The 17,411-nt window shown below is 38.3% G+C and overlaps 1 protein-coding gene and 1 non-coding gene across 4 annotated transcripts; one reads left to right on the top strand and one right to left on the bottom strand.

Moving 5' to 3' along the window:
• Positions 1–77: 77 nt before the first annotated feature.
• trnar-ucu (transfer RNA arginine (anticodon UCU)) lies at positions 78–167 on the bottom strand. Its single transcript is given in 2 exon segments — positions 78–113; positions 131–167. It is a non-coding gene; the product is annotated as a tRNA-Arg (tRNA).
• Positions 168–1,714: 1,547 nt separating this feature from the next.
• Positions 1,715–16,473, top strand: coro1b (coronin, actin binding protein, 1B). Of its 3 annotated transcripts, none has more exons than XM_061709630.1 (12): positions 1,715–1,928; positions 2,067–2,223; positions 4,050–4,255; positions 5,156–5,278; positions 8,156–8,285; positions 11,471–11,652; positions 11,748–11,867; positions 12,833–12,937; positions 13,035–13,180; positions 14,028–14,085; positions 14,187–14,501; positions 16,237–16,473. In XM_061709630.1, the coding sequence occupies exons 3-12, from the start codon at positions 4,052–4,054 to the stop codon at positions 16,357–16,359; spliced, it is 1,506 nt and encodes a 501-aa protein (XP_061565614.1). In that variant the 5' UTR covers positions 1,715–1,928; positions 2,067–2,223; positions 4,050–4,051; the 3' UTR covers positions 16,360–16,473. The 3 variants fall into 3 exon arrangements, with proteins under 3 accessions (XP_061565614.1, XP_061565615.1, XP_061565616.1); XM_061709631.1 differs by having other exon boundaries at positions 4,024–4,255; XM_061709632.1 differs by lacking the exons at positions 1,715–1,928; positions 2,067–2,223; positions 4,050–4,255 and adding an exon at positions 4,528–4,688.
• Positions 16,474–17,411: the final 938 nt, after the last annotated feature.

Raw genomic sequence — 17,411 nt, 5'->3', positions numbered from 1 at the left:
CTTTATGTCGAGACTTTAAATAAAGGCCACTAGAGCCACAAAAGTTTAGAAAAAAAAAATTCAACATGGAAAAAATTCGACTCCGGTGGGACTCGAACCCACAACCTTTGAATCCCTTCGATCTCAAACCTAGAAGTCCAATGCGCTATCCATTGCGCCACGGAGCCACCTGTTGCACTGGTGGATCGGAATAATATTTCAACATAGATCTAGAACCTATGTCTGGAATTCGGTTTTAAGAGGCTATAAATCCTCGTGTAGGTGACCCAGGCTGGTTTGACTCACGAACTACCCTTTGTTGTGTGGCTAAACTGGCTATGGTCTTCATTCCATGTTTGCCCTATTTCAAAAAATGACAAAAAATAGACACAAGATGGCGCTAAATAGTTGTTTATGAGTTGTTTAGCCAGCGTAAAAGCATGTTGCGTTGTGGGACGTGATGATCGTTGATTATAGATCCCTGATAGCTACAAGTACATCTTATTGTTATCCTTTCGGCTGTAACCTCCAGGGATTATCACCTTCATTACAGTCCATGGCTCTCCACATGGAATCATCCCCCTCCATCTAACCTTATCCTATGCACCCTCTTCTGTCATCTCAACAAACTTCATGTGCTCTTTCACAACATCCATATTTCTCATCTTTGGTTTTCATTTAGGTATCCCTCTTTATAGCCACAAATACATAGTAAACACAATTATTCATTAATTCATTTTTCATACCACTTTATTCTACAGGGTCATAGGCTGGAGCCTATCACAGCTCATTAAAGGGCCGCCGCTCCATCGCAGTAAACCATACCTGTCAAGTCTCCCGTTTTAGACTACCGTATTTTACCCCTCTTTCCCACCGTCCTCTGGTGTTAGTATTTTCCCGTAAATTTCCCGTTTTATAATATAATAATTGTTAAACCGCAAACTGAATTGTCACTAGTCTCGCGAGAACTGCCACCTGTTGTAGCCTGGGTGGCAGTTCTCGCGAGGTTAGTGGCGACAACAGGAGCGAACTCGGAACAACAAATCAGAGATGGATGGATGTAACGAGAGAGAAGAGTTTGCCAAAAAAGCGAAGACTTCGTGTAAATATCTCTAAAAATGGGAAACCAAATTTACTTTCCTAAAGAGGAGCAGGACAATGAACAGTCACGTGTTCTGAAAGGTATTTCAGCTGGAGACACAGAAACATGCGTCTGTGTCATCAGTCATTAATGCCAAAGAGCCACAGGAGTGAAAATGACCAATTAAAACGTTTTACTTGAAGACAATCAATGCGAATATAAACTGAAAATATTTAAAATAAATAAATACGCTTTAATTCACTTGTGTTTTCATTTAGGCTCTATTATAGGAAAAACATGCATAGGAATGTCTACAGCATTTCAGTGTCAACAAAGGTCACTATCAGGTTCTGAGCTCATAGTGGTATTTTGTAAGTAGTTGACAGTTATTTTAGATTTTTCGTAAATACTGGACCTCAGTTGGACTGGTGGGACAGCGGCGAAAAATCTTATTTTTAAATCCAAAACTTGACAGGTATGCAGTAAACACAATTGTTCATTTAAAAAATGATTAATTTTAAGTTATTTTGAAAAAGAAATTTTTTTTTTTTTTTCAAAAATAGAAGTGGTTTAAAAAACTGTTTTTGGAGATGCTAATACACACAATCCTATCGACGACGTGCGGAAACAAAGGGGAGGGAATGCTCTTGAGCCGTGCTCGTCTTTGATAGATCCTGCTGGGAGCGGAAGCGTGCGGGATTCTGCTCAATCCATCGCTTCAAAACAGGCATTTGGAAAGAGAGACGAGGTCGGAAGAGTCTGCATCTCTTTCCAACCCATCGCCCCCCCCTCCACCCCTCCGGGCTCCTTTCAAGCGTCGCCGTGCTGCATCAATGAGGCTCTTTCAGCACGGGACATGCTTCCTCAGGTTAGTCTTTCACTCGCTGCACAGCAGACATGCGCAATTAATGGAATGAGAAGTGAAATAGTTAAGCAAAAATTTCGCAAATGAACAAAATAGCTGTTATCATCACGATGATCGTGCTTAATGAACATTTTGTGACAGGCCTGCACAGTCGCATTGACCGCCTGCCTGGACGCAGGAGAGGATTAAGTTACTACTGCTGGCGGTGGATTATTTTATTGGCCTCCTGTCACGATCGCGCTCTTTGGTGATCCGTTTTCCAATTAAGAGAGGTCGCCGCTCACAAACCACAAACCAGGTATGTTGTTGTTCTCAGAAATAGCTCAATTTCTTAGAAATGTCCCATTATGGATGATCTGCACTGTATACCGCCCCATTCTTTGTTGCACATGCCGTTAGTTGCTGGCACTGCGAGCAGACAACAATAGAAATACAACGGGGAATGGTATGAAAATGTTGGTTTTCTCTTATGCATCGTCATTGAGCCACACTGACCTTTTTTAAAGTCTGGAGGCTTTTTTCTTCCAGGATTCAAAGCTATTGCATTTTTTGCTTTTAAATTCCAGACCCCATCCCTGATGCCCACCAGTGTGCAATTTACTTTGACAACTGTGAAGCTTATGTAGATGCATATAGAGTTACAGCATCATCATGTCAGCTCTCCCTGCCCAACCCCCTTCACCTCGCTGTCACGGCATGTTTTGGTTTCAGGCAGATCCTGCCCTTTTGTCCACCGAGGCCTGACTGTACTTTTTCAGGACAGACTGCTCAGTATGAAAGAATTTGCCTGCTGTTTTGATAGGCCCATGCTCCCCCCAATGACGGCATTAGCCACTCTGATTCCTGAATAAACTGTCTGCATTCACCTGTTTCAGTCAGAAATCATGCAAATGGACTGGACAACCTCTTGCCTTCGTGCAAAAGCATAGAAAAGCTGTCTCTATCAGTCTCTATGGAAGACTTGAAAGAGAGACCAATATAGCTGAGCCATTTGTTTACATGTTAAAGAAGGCGCATTGCATGTATTTGTATTTGGAATAAGTTGGAGAGGGATTTGAAATCATGTAGAACCTTAACCTTATTTTAAAAAAACATTGAAAAGAAGGATGATTTCTCTATATCAAAGTAATGAGCGGTGATGCTTACTATGTTGATTTGGGTATTCATTTAATTGGTGATTTGATTTGATTAGTCAAAGTCAAAGTAGCTTTATTGTCGATTCTTGATATGTCAAGACATACAAGAAATCGAGAGGACGTTTCCCACATCCCACAGTGAAACATATAAACATATAAAGTGCGCAGGCACAACAGATAGACAGACATTCTTAAAAAGTTTCACATAAAATAAATACAACACAACATTTACTAGTACTAGGGATGAGTGCAAAAGGCAATTTTTGTAGAAAAGAAGAAAAAGAACCATATTTGGGTATTTAGACATAAACATTTACATAAATCGGTTTACATAATCGGTAAGTAAAGTCATTCAAATATTCAATTCAAATTATTCAAGGATGAAGGAAACATGTAGACTGCACCTTTTTCTTTTTTTTTTTTCTTTCTTATTTCTTGAGGAATCTTTGTTATCTCCATGGAGGCAATTTGTTTTACTGGCAGTCTTATCTCTTACTTCTTGCTTTTATTTCATTACTTAAATAATCTTTTTGAGGGTAGGCAATGAATAAGCTTTTCTTCAGCCTACACCTTTTTCGGTCTAGATGTTAATTGTATATTGGAAACTTTTTTGTAATGTTTTCTTTCAACAGTGTATTCATTTCCTTGTTGTCAAATGTTGAACAGAAGTTCATTGGCATATTTTTATCGCCAAAAATGATCAAAAATAGTTCCTGAATGCCCAAGATGCCATCATGAAGTTACAAGAAAATACAATTTATAAAAAAAAAAAAAGTCTAGAATATTAAATTTAACATGATCTAAAATAAAGAAAAGTAGCTTTTGTCATCACTCGAGAACCATTTCTGGATGCTTGATTGAAACAATCAGGCTGCTTCTGATAACCTCTCTTTATCCAGTGATTATTTACCCACTTGTCAATATTCAGCACCACTTTGCTCTTTTATTGTCTGCCTCAACAGATTTCTCCACATCTATTCCTCCGCAGACATGTCTTTCCGTAGAGGAGTGGTCCGGCAGAGCAAGTTCCGGCACGTCTTTGCGCAGGCGTGGAAAACCGAGCACTGCATTGATGATGTCAGGGTGTCCCGGGTGACGTGGGACGGGCCCCTCTGCGCCGTGAACCCCAAATTTATCGCGGTCGTCATCGAAGCAGGTGGAGGCGGGGCCTTCCTTGTCGTTCCCCTCAGCAAGGTTCGACCACTTGCATCAGATGAACAGCAGATCAATATTTTCAAAGCCCACTAAAAGCCCTCTTCATTGCCTTGCTTCCTGTATAACTAATGCACAGAGGTGTCAAGTAACGAAGTACAAATACTTTGTTAGCTTACTTAAGTAGAAATTTTGGTTATCTATACTTCACTGGAGTAATTATTTTTCAGACGACTTTTTACTTTTACTCCTTACATTTTCACGCAATTATCTGTACTTTTTACTCCTTACATTTTAAAAACAGCCTCGTTACTCTATTTCATTTCGGCCTTTAAAAAAAACTATCCAGTTAAATTGCTCCATCCGGATAGAGTGAATTTGGTTGTGGTTGTTTCAGATGTTCTTGTCCAGTTTTGTTCTTACATCCGTTCCCTCAGATTCCTGCAACTAAACTTGGATGTTCATTCCAATAAAGGTTAGGATAAATGATAACATGCCTCTGAAGTTTGACTTTTTGCACCATTACAATACTTATAGGCAACTAGTCATCATATCTCCTGCTCTCTGAAACACATGTTAATGCTCAATAGTACACATATATGCTTCTTTAATATATTTGCATTATACTAAGATGCATTCATTTTCAATGGCTTTTGTCCTTAATGGCTTTTCCCCCCCTTACATTACTTTTACTTTTATACTTTAAGTAGTTTTGAAACCAGTACTTTTATACTTTTACTTGAGTAAAAAACTTGAGTTGATACTTCAACTTCTACAGGAGTATTTTTAAACTCTAGTATCTATACTTCTACCTGAGTAATGAATGTGAATACTTTTGACACCTCTGCTAATGCACTGATAGAGCTCGGATAAATGCGAACAAAAATAGAAAATGACGGCCTTGCAAAGCAGATTTTCTGAGCTTGTTTTTTCGTCCAACAGAGTGGCAGGATCGACCAGTCCTGCCCCACCGTGTGTGGACATGCAGCACCCGTGCTGGACATCCAGTGGTGTCCTCACGATGACAACATCATCGCAAGTGCCTCCGAGGACTGCACAGTGAAGGTGGGTTAGCCGTCACCGTGGAGGGTCGTGTATCTCATGTGTTGGTGGTTTGTGAGGCGTCTTCCCTGACCGCAGCCGTGCAATTCGGGTTTTTAATGAACTTAAAACGAGAACTTTCAGAGGCGAGTCTGAAGAAGGAATATTATGGTCTATAATTGTGTCTTGAGAGTCATTTTTTGCATTCCTCCTATATGAGAACATATTTTAGACTTGCAGCTCTGACCAAAAATATGTCTAATCTAATCTGCCGAATCTACAAAAGTCTGAAAGCAACAAATGTAGATTTTGGAAGAGGAAGTATTCAAAACATCATAAAGTAGCTTCAGCCACAGATGAACAACCTTTCATACCAATAATGATCACTTTAGGGGAATTAACTTATGAAACACAGGCTTTTAGATCATACTAACACACTTGTGGGTCTTTTTAAATACTTAATTTTTCTCATTTTCAACCTTTTATAAAGCATAGAAGACCAAATCAATCGTAGAGACAGAGTAAGATGACATTGCAGTTGTGCCGTCCATTTGACCAATAAAACATCAATTTTAAACCAAATGTGCCTGAATAAATGCAGCTAATAATAAAACTACAGCATCTAATACAAGACACACTTGCCAAGGCTCGGCATCTTAAAAGCCATCCAGTGTCCCTGCTCACTTTTAGGGAGAGGATATTGTTATTTAGAGGTCCTTCATCGTTCAAGTACTTTAGGATCGGCGTCCATATCTCCTTGAATTTCTGCAACTCTTTATATCTTAGTGTTTCATTGTGAAGTACTCAATGAAACATTTCTTTCATCCAGGCTTCAAAATAGTGCAGTGATTCAGATCTCCACGATGTTAGGGTACGTCTCTTAGCGGTAATTCCATTGGACTGTGTAATGTTACAGTTCTGATAGTGCTGGACACCAAATAAAGCAGTTTCAGGTTCATATATTCACATATTCATCTAAATACTGAGCTCCAAAAGCTTTGGAGCAACATTTTTGGTTGTGCTTGAAGCACATCAATGTAATTGATGTGCAAATGCATCTGTCACAAAGTGGGGAAGTCTCAGGGAAGATCTTGTGCAGTTTCTTTTTTTCTTTTTAAATCTAATCGGTGCATAATTTTAAATTGGACCCGCTGTAGCCTGACATTGATAGGACAGTGATTAATGTCATTGAAAGCTTGAGTCAATATTTGATCTTTAACTGTGACGTCCAGCTCCTCCTCCTCCTTTAAGTTAAAGCTTGACGGCATGTTTCAAAGAAAGTAAATATGAGGTATTAAAGAGATTACAAGAGGATTATCCTCTAGTCTGGGTTTTGTCTGATGTTATTCTTCACCTTCACCTGTTATTCTTCTTGTAAGTATCTAAAAACATTTTCTTTTCGATAGAGCATGTTTTCACTTGAATTGTTTGAATGGGCTAAAGCCTTTGTTGATATAAAGTTCTTTTTTGACTCCAGTCCTGAAATAGTGACTCCATAACTGGTGGACAGAGCGCACGATTTTTGTATCAATGTCATTGGAAGTTCACAAAACTTTCAAACCTGCAGCCAATTTTTTTTCCATATTGAATATGATGATATTTTCTTTCTCTCTTTCTTTTTCTTTCTTTTTTTTTTTTTAAAAAGTGCTTGACGTGAGTGATGAGAAAAGCAGAGCCTGGAGTCTTAGATATCACACTCTGCTAGCTACTTAGGCACTTCAGTCGGATATTTTTGAGCCAACCGCCAATATATTATTGCTGGGAGAACGTTGGCGGCAAAGTAATAGCATAGGAAACACGGGAGGGCCAAGAATCCATATTTCTTTGATTTATGGAGATGTTGTTTCGAGATCCTGAGTGCTTTATGTCCTCAGCTGAATGGGAACCCTTTAGTGTAAACTGTGGTAAACTAATTGGGACATTTTGGAACAGATCTGGAAATCTTGGTAACAAAACCATTTTGATTGCCATATTCTGCCTGTTAATGACAGAGGGAGTGTTGTTTTAGTTTTTTACAATGACATCAAGATATTTCACTTTTTTTGCAAATATCTTTCAATCAATTTCAGTCCTAATCAAAACTGCAAAATATAAAATCATTTTAATTATTCTAACCCTTTAAATGCCAATTTAATAACATGTCCCCTTTTCTTTTTTTTTTTTTTAAGAAAAAAAAATACAAAATGAGTTATTTCGGTTTTTACACAAGTGATGGATGCAGCTGGAGATGTTTTTTAAAAGATCAGTCTTAAATATACCAAAGATTACCAATAATATTGATTTTGATGAATTATTAGCCCTTTGCTTTGTCAGAGTTTTTCCCCTTTTGGGTCATTAGAGAACAGAAGACTCATTAAAATCAAATTATTTGATCTCACCAATTTTGCTCAAAATAATTATGTATTCTATAATATCAATGCTTCATTTTGGAGAAGAAGAATCATTTATTTTCAATGTTTTCTATTATATTGTATAATTTCTTTCCCATTATAGCTCCGTAAAAATCTTTTTAATCGTTTGTCTAGGTCTCCTTTTTTTTTTTTTCCATAAAAACGGTGATGATATGTAATCCAAATGTCTCGTAGAGGCTTCAAATAATTCCATATTTGTCAATTTTGATTAGGATTGAAGTTGAATGAAAGTTTTTAGCGCAAAAAATAATAAAGTGGAAAAAGATTTCCATCTGTAATGTTTTTGTGGGAGGACCTTCTTGTGCTCTAATGACCTGAAAGGGTTTTACATTTGTTCCTGGTGTATTATAAGACCCTTTATGCAAACAAAGCAAAACAGTTCGATCAAACTTTTTAAAGTGATTTCTCTCAGAAACTGCAGAACTATGCAATAACACCGTAAAAGAATCTGTGGTTTTTAATCTGACTGCTGGATGTAATTTGTGTGAAGGTGTGGCAGATCCCAGATGGCGGGCTGACCGGTCCCATGACGGAGTCCATCCTGACACTGGAGGGCCACAGTAAAAGGGTGGGGATCCTGGCCTGGCACCCAAGCGCCTTCAACATCCTGCTAACTGCAGGTCAGATCATTTGTCACATTCCAGCTTCAAATACCAAAACGGTCATGGATTGTCTCGTTTCTGTTTGACCAATGGCTGAAATTACTTAGGAATATATGGAGCTAGAACAGTCTCATAATTCGCAAATGCACACACCGTTTCACAAATGCACACACCATTTCACAAATGCACAGGACAAGTTTCACAAATGCACAGAACTCGAAATATTAATCACTTTTCTAAGCGAACGGCGCTAACGCAGTTCAAACAGCAGGTGTATCCGCCCCTTTAATCTGATTGGTTTACGAGTAAGTTGTGTTTTATCCACTGCTCTGCGTCCCCCACGTGTAGTGCGCTCTTATGATTGGCTGAATCAAAGGAAGAAATCTGATTGGTTGCAGATCCTTCTGTGTTAAAAAAAAAAAGCGTATTTGTGGATCAAGTCACGTCAGGGGAGTCTCAAAAGTCACACGCAAATCCAGCGCAGCTCACAGACAAAAAAACGTTATATTTGTGTGTGCATCAAAAATACATTTGTATATCTTGTCCTACGCATGTGTGAATTGTTCTGTGCATTTGTGAAACTTGTCCTGTGCATTTGTGAAACGGTGTGTGCATTTGCGAATTATGAGACTGTTCTAGCTCCATAGAAATACACCTTTTTGTTTTTAAAGACGTGCACCACAGAGACAACATTTTATTATGGATCTAATAATTATGTTATAAATCATGATCTGGCAGAAGTATGTCATTTAGGCCCCTTAGCAATTTTCCCATAATCAATTATCAAGCAACTGCAACACTGGAAGTGGAGAATTTATGGAATCTGCCATTCAGACATTCATGTTATCTACGGAAAGGTGACATACACACCCATCTGTTTGCAAAGAGTGAGAGTTGCAGAGCGGCTCTTATCTTCCTTAGCTGGTGTTGAATGACAGGCAGTTGGAGAATATCACAGCGACGTGGAAGACGATCCCTGCTTCTTCAGCAATTCTAAGCATGTGATGCAAGATTGAAGGAGCAAAAATTCATCATTCTGTATTTAATAATAAAATAGGAAATACGCTTCATGTAAGTGTATCAAAACAAACTACAAATCGCAGCTGTGTCTTTTTCTTTTTTAAATATATTTAAAAACTTTTCTCTGTTGATTAAGTGGGACACTGTTCCAGCTCTTTGCCTAATTAAGGTATAAATCTTTGACCTAGATTTGAAATATACACTTGGAAACACATCAAATAGCAATCAGTTTCTAATTATTTTTTTTAAATTACTCTCTCAACTCTGCTCGAGTGCAATACGTCTGACTACAAATGTGAAAATGGTCTGATTTATTACAGTGTTAAATACCGTATGCATCAGTCTTATCACCTGGATTGATGTGTTCAATCCCAGTCCAGTTATGGAATCTAAGATGTAGCTGAATGATTTGTGTGTCCACTTCTTACTAAATATATCCGCTTGTTTATTCATGGATGAATGAACATGGCTGGGAAAATATGGCAAGATTTGCTCAAAGACTGTAACAATTATTGTCCCTTTTGAATTAAACTGGACGTAGGATCAGATCTGGGTCGGGATCTCTTATACTCACTAATTGGTTCAAGTTGGTTTGTTTGTTTTTGTTCCACATTTCTGCTGCATTTCTGAACCGGATACATGTATCATTTTTATCTGATCTCCTTGATGTCTCAAAGCTTGTTGGGGGTTTTCTTTGAACTAAAATGTGAAAATTACTGCAGTATTTTGATTAAAAACTATACACTTTCATAATACCGCTCTAATACGAATGACAAAATACTATTTTGTGAAAACACCATCTGTTATCCAAACTCCACTTTATAGAGGAGTGCATGTGTTGCTTGAGTCAGCGTTTCCCAACCCTGGTCCTGGAGTGACCCCGTCCCCATCAGCAGGTCATCAAGTCTGTTAATGACACAGACATGTTTGTCAGGGTGTGCTGGAGCAGGAAAACATCCAAAGCATGCAGGACAGGGACCATACTCGAGGGCCCTGTTGATATTTTAGATGTAACTGAATCAAATAAACCGTTTGATCAACTTTGCAGTTTGATTTTGATTCATGCTCCTCCAAGGTTCGTCTTCTTCAAGCCAGTGTTGTGAATCTCTTCTATTTGAAAAAGCTGTTCAAACTTAGTTACAAGGTTAATGACTGATCTAAAACGTTTTAAAGCCACGTGTATTCAAATTGTAAGCTTTGACATCCACGTGCTTCGCTGTTGCTTGGGAGGAGCCATCGTCTCCAGGCGTGAACAAACTCTCGGTCACATTTTGGTGTTAAATCAATGCATTTAGCGTATTTTCTGGACTATAAGCCGCATCCGCTCTATTTAAAAAAAAAATAATAAAAAAAAGATATAAAAGCCGCATCCGCTCTATTTAAAAAAAAAAAAAATTATAAAAAAAGATATAAAAGCCGCATCCGCTCTATTTAAAAAAAAAAAATAATAAAAAAAAGATATAAAAGCCGCATCCGCTCTATTTAAAAAAAAAAAAAGATATAAAAGCCGCATCCGGTCTATTTAAAAAAAAATAATAAAAAAAGATATAAAAGCCGCATCCGCTCTATTTAAAAAAATAAATAAATAAATAAAAAATATATATAAAAAGCTGCATCCGCTCTATTTAAAAAAACGAATAAAAAAAGATATAAAAGCCACATCCGCTCTATTTAAAAAAAAAAAAAAAAAAAAAAAAAAGATATGCAAGCCGCAGATATTTATGTTGTTAGATTAGATATTTACTACATGTACAGAAGGATTTTGAACTGTAAATGATGTACATGTTTGTACCTAAATAGATCCTTTCCTAACAGTGTCTTTTAACACGGCAGCAACTTTGCTGATTAAAACGGGACAGAACCAAGAGAAAATAACCGGTGTTTATTTATCTATTTATCTGTTTGAAATCTGCTTCTACCTACTTCTATCTGCTAAAGAAGAAGTAGCTTATTCTTCTTTTACATTTATTTTGTCTTAGTTTTGATTCTAATTCCAGTTAGAGCGCCCCGAGCGGTGGAAGAAAAATCCACAGAATAGCCGCACCTTTGAATAAGCCGCACGGTTGAAAACCTATTAAAAAGTAGCGGCTTATAGTCCAGAAAATACGGTACTTTTTTTCCCCCTCATTCCACTGATGTGTTTGTCCGTGGATCTCACTCTGAGCTTCTCTCCCTCTCCTCAGGCTGCGATAACGTGATCTGCGTGTGGAACGTGGGCACAGGGGAGCTTGTGTACCAGCTCGCCGACGCCCACCCAGATCTGATCTACAGCGTCAGCTGGAATAAGGATGGCAGCGCTGTGTGCACCGTGTGCAAGGACAAGGCCCTGCGTGTCATCGACCCGCGAAGAGGCACCGTCCTCAAGGTCATCTTACATCTTGTGTTTCCATCAAGGTTACTTCCAGCGTTTCGTTTCCTACATTGGGTTCGGTTTTTCATCAGCTTGCAATCGTGTAACAGGTCAAGGAAAAGGCCCACGATGGTACGAGGCCCATGAGAGCCGTGTTCCTGTCGGATGGAAAAATCCTGACCACGGGCTTCAGCCGGATGAGTGAGAGACAGCTGGCCTTGTGGGATACTGTGAGTCTTGACTTTTCCTAAAGAAATAAAACTGATATAAGCATTTTAAAAAACAAACCCAAAGTTTGCTTTTCCCAGCAGGAGGTAGTTTGCTAGTCATTTTTTTTATTTTTTTTATTTTAATAATTTTTATTAGGGGGTAAGGCACAGTAGAACAGGAATAAAAAAAAAACATATACAGTCTACCTCCTAGGATGTTTTTTTTTTAGATTCAAGAACAGAACAAAAAATCCACACAAAATAATGACAAATAAATGAAAATTATTCTAAGTAATATTTAAGTATTAAAGCTACACAGTATAAATTAAAAAATAGATGAATAAAAAGGGGGAGAAAAAAAAAAAAGCAAAAAAAAAAAAATCCCAAAAACAAAGCTAGTCATTTATTTTTAAATGCGTCCTGCATCCATATTGAATCGGATAATTAGTTACCGTATTTTCTGGACTATAAGCCGCTACTTTTTTCATAGGTTTTGAACCGTGCGGCTTATACAAAGGTGTGGCTATTCTGTGGATTTTTCTTCCACCGCTCTGGCCGCTCTAACCGGAATTAGAATCAAAACTAAGAAAAAATAAATGCAAAGAAGAATACACTACTTCTTCTTTAGCAGATAGAAGTAGGTAGAAGCAGATTTCAAACAGATAAATAAATAAATATCGGTTATTTTCTCTTGGTTCTGTCCCGTTTTAATCAACAAAGTTGCTTCCGTGTTAAAACACACTGTTAGGAAAGGATCTATTTAGGTACAAACATGTACATCATTTACAGTTCAAAATCGTCCTGTACATGTAGTAAATATCTAATCTAACAACATAAATATCTGTGGCTTGCATATCTTTTTTTAATTATTCTTTTAAAAATAGAGCGGATGCGGCTTATATGCAGGTGCGGCTTATAGTCCAGAAAATACAGTATTTGAATTAGTTTGCAATGAGAATATAATCAATGTTTTTCTCGTCTTACAGAAGGATCTCTCGGAGCCAGTGGCGGTTCAAGAAATGGACACGAGTAATGGAGTTCTCCTGCCCTTTTATGACTCCGATACGAACATGGTTTACCTGTGTGGGAAGGTGAGCCCCTGGTTGGGGAGAATGCGGCAAACACCATTTTAAGCTTGTAAAAAGCAGAATTGGTTCTCATTTACTGATTGGATCTTCTGCCTCTCAGGGCGACTGCACTATCCGGTATTTTGAGGTGACGGACGAGCCCCCGTACGTGCACTTCCTCAGTCTATACAGCAGCAAGGAGCCGCAGAGGGGGGCGGGCTTTCTCTGCAAAAGAGGCGTGGATGTCAACAAATGTGAAATAGCCAGGTAAGGATGGTGTACTTGCATTCAACTTTATTTCCATTGTCTATTTCTGCATCATTTCGTTTAGCTCTACATAACCTCCACCTACTCAACTTATGTTGATTTAACATTTCAATTTGGGGCAGTTTCATTTTGATAGAAACAAATTGAATTTGGGCTGCAGAGCTTCAACTTCTAAGCACAAGAACAGACTTCCTTCCCTTTGCCTTGCTGTTTGCAATCATGCTGTGTGCGGCATAAAATTGGTTTCAATTGCTTAATTGGTGTGCCAATTACTGTTTTGATGCCCAAATAAAAATATAAGAACAAGAGGAGGCTTTAATGAATGAATGAATGAAGTTTATTCAGTCATGACAACACAAAAACAACACAACACCAAAAAACATTGTGCACAGCATTAACATTTCACACAGAACCAATAATCATGTGTTGAACAATGACTGAAAAGGCATAGGCTGAAGCAAACTGCTTATAAAAGCCTATCCTATATTACCAACTTTCTTTTTTTTTCCGACCTCCAGAAAAGCAAAAAGAGAATAGAAAAGCAAAGAAACAACAGAAAAAGCAAAGAAACATTTACAGATAGTCAATCGCACTTATAAGCTTCAAAAATAGCTTTACAAACCATTTTCTTAAAAACCAAAAGAGAATGACATGTTTTTAAATTTATGTTGGCATCATTCCAGAATTTAACTCCAGTAATGGAGACACGTCTCCTTTTCATACCTTTTTTAGCTTTTTGTACAGTGAAATTGCAGACACCTCTAAAATGATACGGAGTCTCCTGAATTGAAATCTCCAAAAGTTGGCTAGATGTTGGATACTTCAGTTTGTTTTTTTTAATCTGTAGGTTTTATAAACTTCATGAACGAAAGGTGGAACCCATATCAATGACTGTACCACGGAAGGTATGTTACACACAGCGGTCGAATATGTTGAAACCGTTAGTAGTTGCGGCAAAAACGCCCGTTCACTTCGATTTGTTTGGCACACTGTCTGGCGTCCCCAGTCAGATCTGTTCCAGGGCGACCTCTACCCGGACACGGCCGGCCTGGAGCCGGCGCTGCTGGCTGACGAATGGATCACCGGGCAGGACGCGCCGCCGCTGCTGGTCTCCCTGAGCGGCGGCTACAATGCTCCCCAGTCCAAACACAGGGAGACCCTCCGAAACAAGCCCTCGCTCGTTTCTCAGGACTCCGGCACCACCCCGGCTTCAGCCGCTCCCACATCTGCACCCGCCGCCAAGGAGACGGAAGAGGAGGCCCCGCAGCCACGAGTGGCCGCCAGGGAGACGGACGAAAGCGGCGAGAGGCCACGGAGAGAGGTGAAACTTGTTCATGTTGCAAATGACTAGGGGTGTAACGATACACTAATCTCACGATACGGTACGATACACGATATGGAGGTCACAATAACGATACGATACGATATTATAGCTGTATTTTTTTTAACAACCTTGAATGAGGAACATATGACTGGAAAAAATTGTCTTTTATTTGAAAGACACAAAATACAAAAACAATACTGTGCGTTTGCCCTATTGTTACAGTTTGTAATGCTTTATAACTGTTTAAGTTTTAAAGACAAAGCCAGGCCAACCATTTTCCACAAACTGAACTAAAAGTAAATGTCAGGTTTGCATTATGATCTTCAGTTTCATACAAGTACAAATATTTTGCCACAAACTGAATAGTTTCTCTCATGTATGATTTGACTTTTTTCTTTTCCAGAAATTTAACAACTAAAATTAAATAAATAAATAAAAGTAAATAAATACATACAATTTTACATCATAAAAAGATTGATTCATGCTCACCTTATTAGTGTAAGAATAAAAAAAAAAAAAAAAAAGAAAACACAGGACGAGATGTTAACCTGTCCCTTGTGCCAATAGATTTTTTAGGTGAGCATGAATCAATCTTTTTTATGATGTAAAATTGTATGTATTTATTTACTTTTATTTATTTATTTATTTAATTTTAGTTGTTCAATTTCTGGAAAGGAAAAAAGTCAAAAAAAAGTCACCTTATAAGTGTAAGAGGAGATTTATTTTTGTTAAGAAGGTTATTTTGGTAATTCAGGGTTCATTATTTTCTGAATATATTCTTTATATTCTGATGTAAATCAGGGACTATAATGACACTAGTCAGTTTATCTGTAGTGATTAGTCTGTTTTAGATTGGACGGAGTGATACGCCACAGTACGGCACTAGGTGCTTTGTTGATGTTCTAAAATCCTACACTGTTGAGCAGAAAAGGACCGCAAAACGGTACTAGTTTCTTCTGAGCGGAGTGAGATTTTATGTCCGCGGGTCAAGGCGCGGTCGGCACAAATACGCTGCGCGTTATTAGTCAACACAATATGGGCTATTAATATTAATAATCCAATATCGCGATACAGTTTGTCACCTCCACGACACGTAATGTGACGTTTTTGTATCGCGGAATTTTCGTGGCACGATATTAGGGCTGGGTATCGATTTCAAATGTCAAGAATCGATTCGATTCCGATTCTTATTAATCAGAATCAATTATCATGATTCGATTCGATCCGATTTGATATTGATTTGGCTTAGTGTTATTTAAAATGTTTTTTGAGCTGTTGCCTGAATTATATGACTGTAAAATAATGAAATAATAATTCCACAATAATTATTGTGAAATAACTAAGAAATAAATAACTCAAACAGGCCTTTCAATATCCAGTGCAAAAAAGAAAGAAATTGCAACAGTTCATGCAGTAAACAAATCATTTTAACTTGTCTTATTTATTCTGTCACCACGCACACATATTGCCATGAAGCACCTGGCATTTTTCAGAAGTGTCATGACAAACTGTGTGTCCGACTACTGGGATTAAAGTTCACCTGGCGAAAATGATGAGGAAAAAAAAATCGATCTTTAGACATAAGAATCGATTTTTAGGAATTAATATGAGAATCGATTTAGAATCGGAAAATCGATTTTCAACACAGGCCTACACGATATATTGTTACACCCCTACAAATGACTCTTCACTTTCAGAGCTGTTGTGTGACTCGTCGTCCGTGTTCTTTCAGGATGACGTGTTGAGCGAGTTGTTGGCAGAAATGAAGGCTTTACGGGCCGTGGTACTTGCTCAGAACCAGAGGATTGAGCTGCTGGAGAGGCAGCTGGCCCGCATCGAAGACGGGGACGTATGAGGACGCAGGAGCTGCACTACATTCCGACAGCGTTCTTGATAAACCTTAGACCTTACTAGAGTCAACAGTACCTTAAGCTGTGTGAGTGTGTGGGGGGGGGGTGTAGTGAACTGTAGCAACTAACTGTGGCGTGCGACCACTTGCAGTTTCCAGCTTCTGCTTGCAGCTGAAAGTTTCATCTGCAGAGGGGGGGGGGGGGGGGGGGTCTTACAGCGACACTTACATTCATCTTACAGCAACACTTTTTTTTTTCTCACATGAAGGATGTAGCAATCATTTGACAGTGCAGCTTTGAGCTTTGCAAATTCCTCGCTCTAATTTTGAAGGTCGCTGACAGTGTCAAGGTCACAGCACCGCCTCTAATTAATGCAGAAGTGACTAAGAGCAAATTACTAAATCTAATGAAGGTTGACATAATCTAGCTAAGTACCTCCACATACATCTTTTTTTCTTTCTCAAGCACTCACAAATGTAATCATTGTAGGGCTATTTAATCAGGTAGTTTGAGCTGCTAAACTGTGATCGTCAAGTCTTTTGATTCTTGACTTGTTGTATGAGTTGTGCTTTGTACTCTTCTTCTTTATAGATTATTTTGTTTCCACAATATGAATATGAAACCTTTTGCGGCAAAAAAAAAAAAAAGAAAATTGTGTGAGTGATAGATGAGAATCTAGTTAAATATTTGTATGATTTCATTTCTTGTAGTTTTTGCAGTTAACGATATGTTAAAAAAAAAAAAAAATGTGATTTTGTTCTTTTTTTCTTTTTGTATTTCATGTTGTCAGGCGAGTAAACAGTGGCTATTTAAAAAGTTTTCTGTAGCACCGTGAAGCAAACCATTTGACTACATAATTGGCTTAAAAACGAAAGAGGAACAGGAAATGTCCCGTGGGCGCAGGGAATAAAGCTGCGCTGCACGCAGGATTTACATTAAAGAAAAAGGTGGTGCAGCCAAGCGTATCTCAGCCCCGGCTTAGTCAAATCATCCACGTTTGCAGCTACAGGAAAAAGGAAGTTACAAGTTTGAAATGTGAAACCTTTTTCTACAGGTC

Source organism: Cololabis saira, chromosome 20 (genome assembly GCF_033807715.1).
Source record: "Cololabis saira isolate AMF1-May2022 chromosome 20, fColSai1.1, whole genome shotgun sequence".
Classification (NCBI taxonomy): Eukaryota; Metazoa; Chordata; class Actinopteri; order Beloniformes; family Belonidae; genus Cololabis; species Cololabis saira.
Note: the sequence above shows the minus strand (reverse complement) of the source record. Positions and strands in the feature narration are given on the sequence as shown.

Excerpts from the sequence above, each read along its gene's own strand:
- coro1b (XM_061709630.1), top strand. The coding sequence starts at position 4,052 with ATGTCTTTCCGTAGAGGAGTGGTCCGGCAGAGCAAGTTCCGGCACGTC. Across the intron at positions 11,653-11,747 it reads GAAGAGGCACCGTCCTCAAG|GTCAAGGAAAAGGCCCACGA; the intron begins GTCATCTTACAT and ends ATCGTGTAACAG. Across the intron at positions 11,868-12,832 it reads AGCTGGCCTTGTGGGATACT|AAGGATCTCTCGGAGCCAGT; the intron begins GTGAGTCTTGAC and ends CTCGTCTTACAG.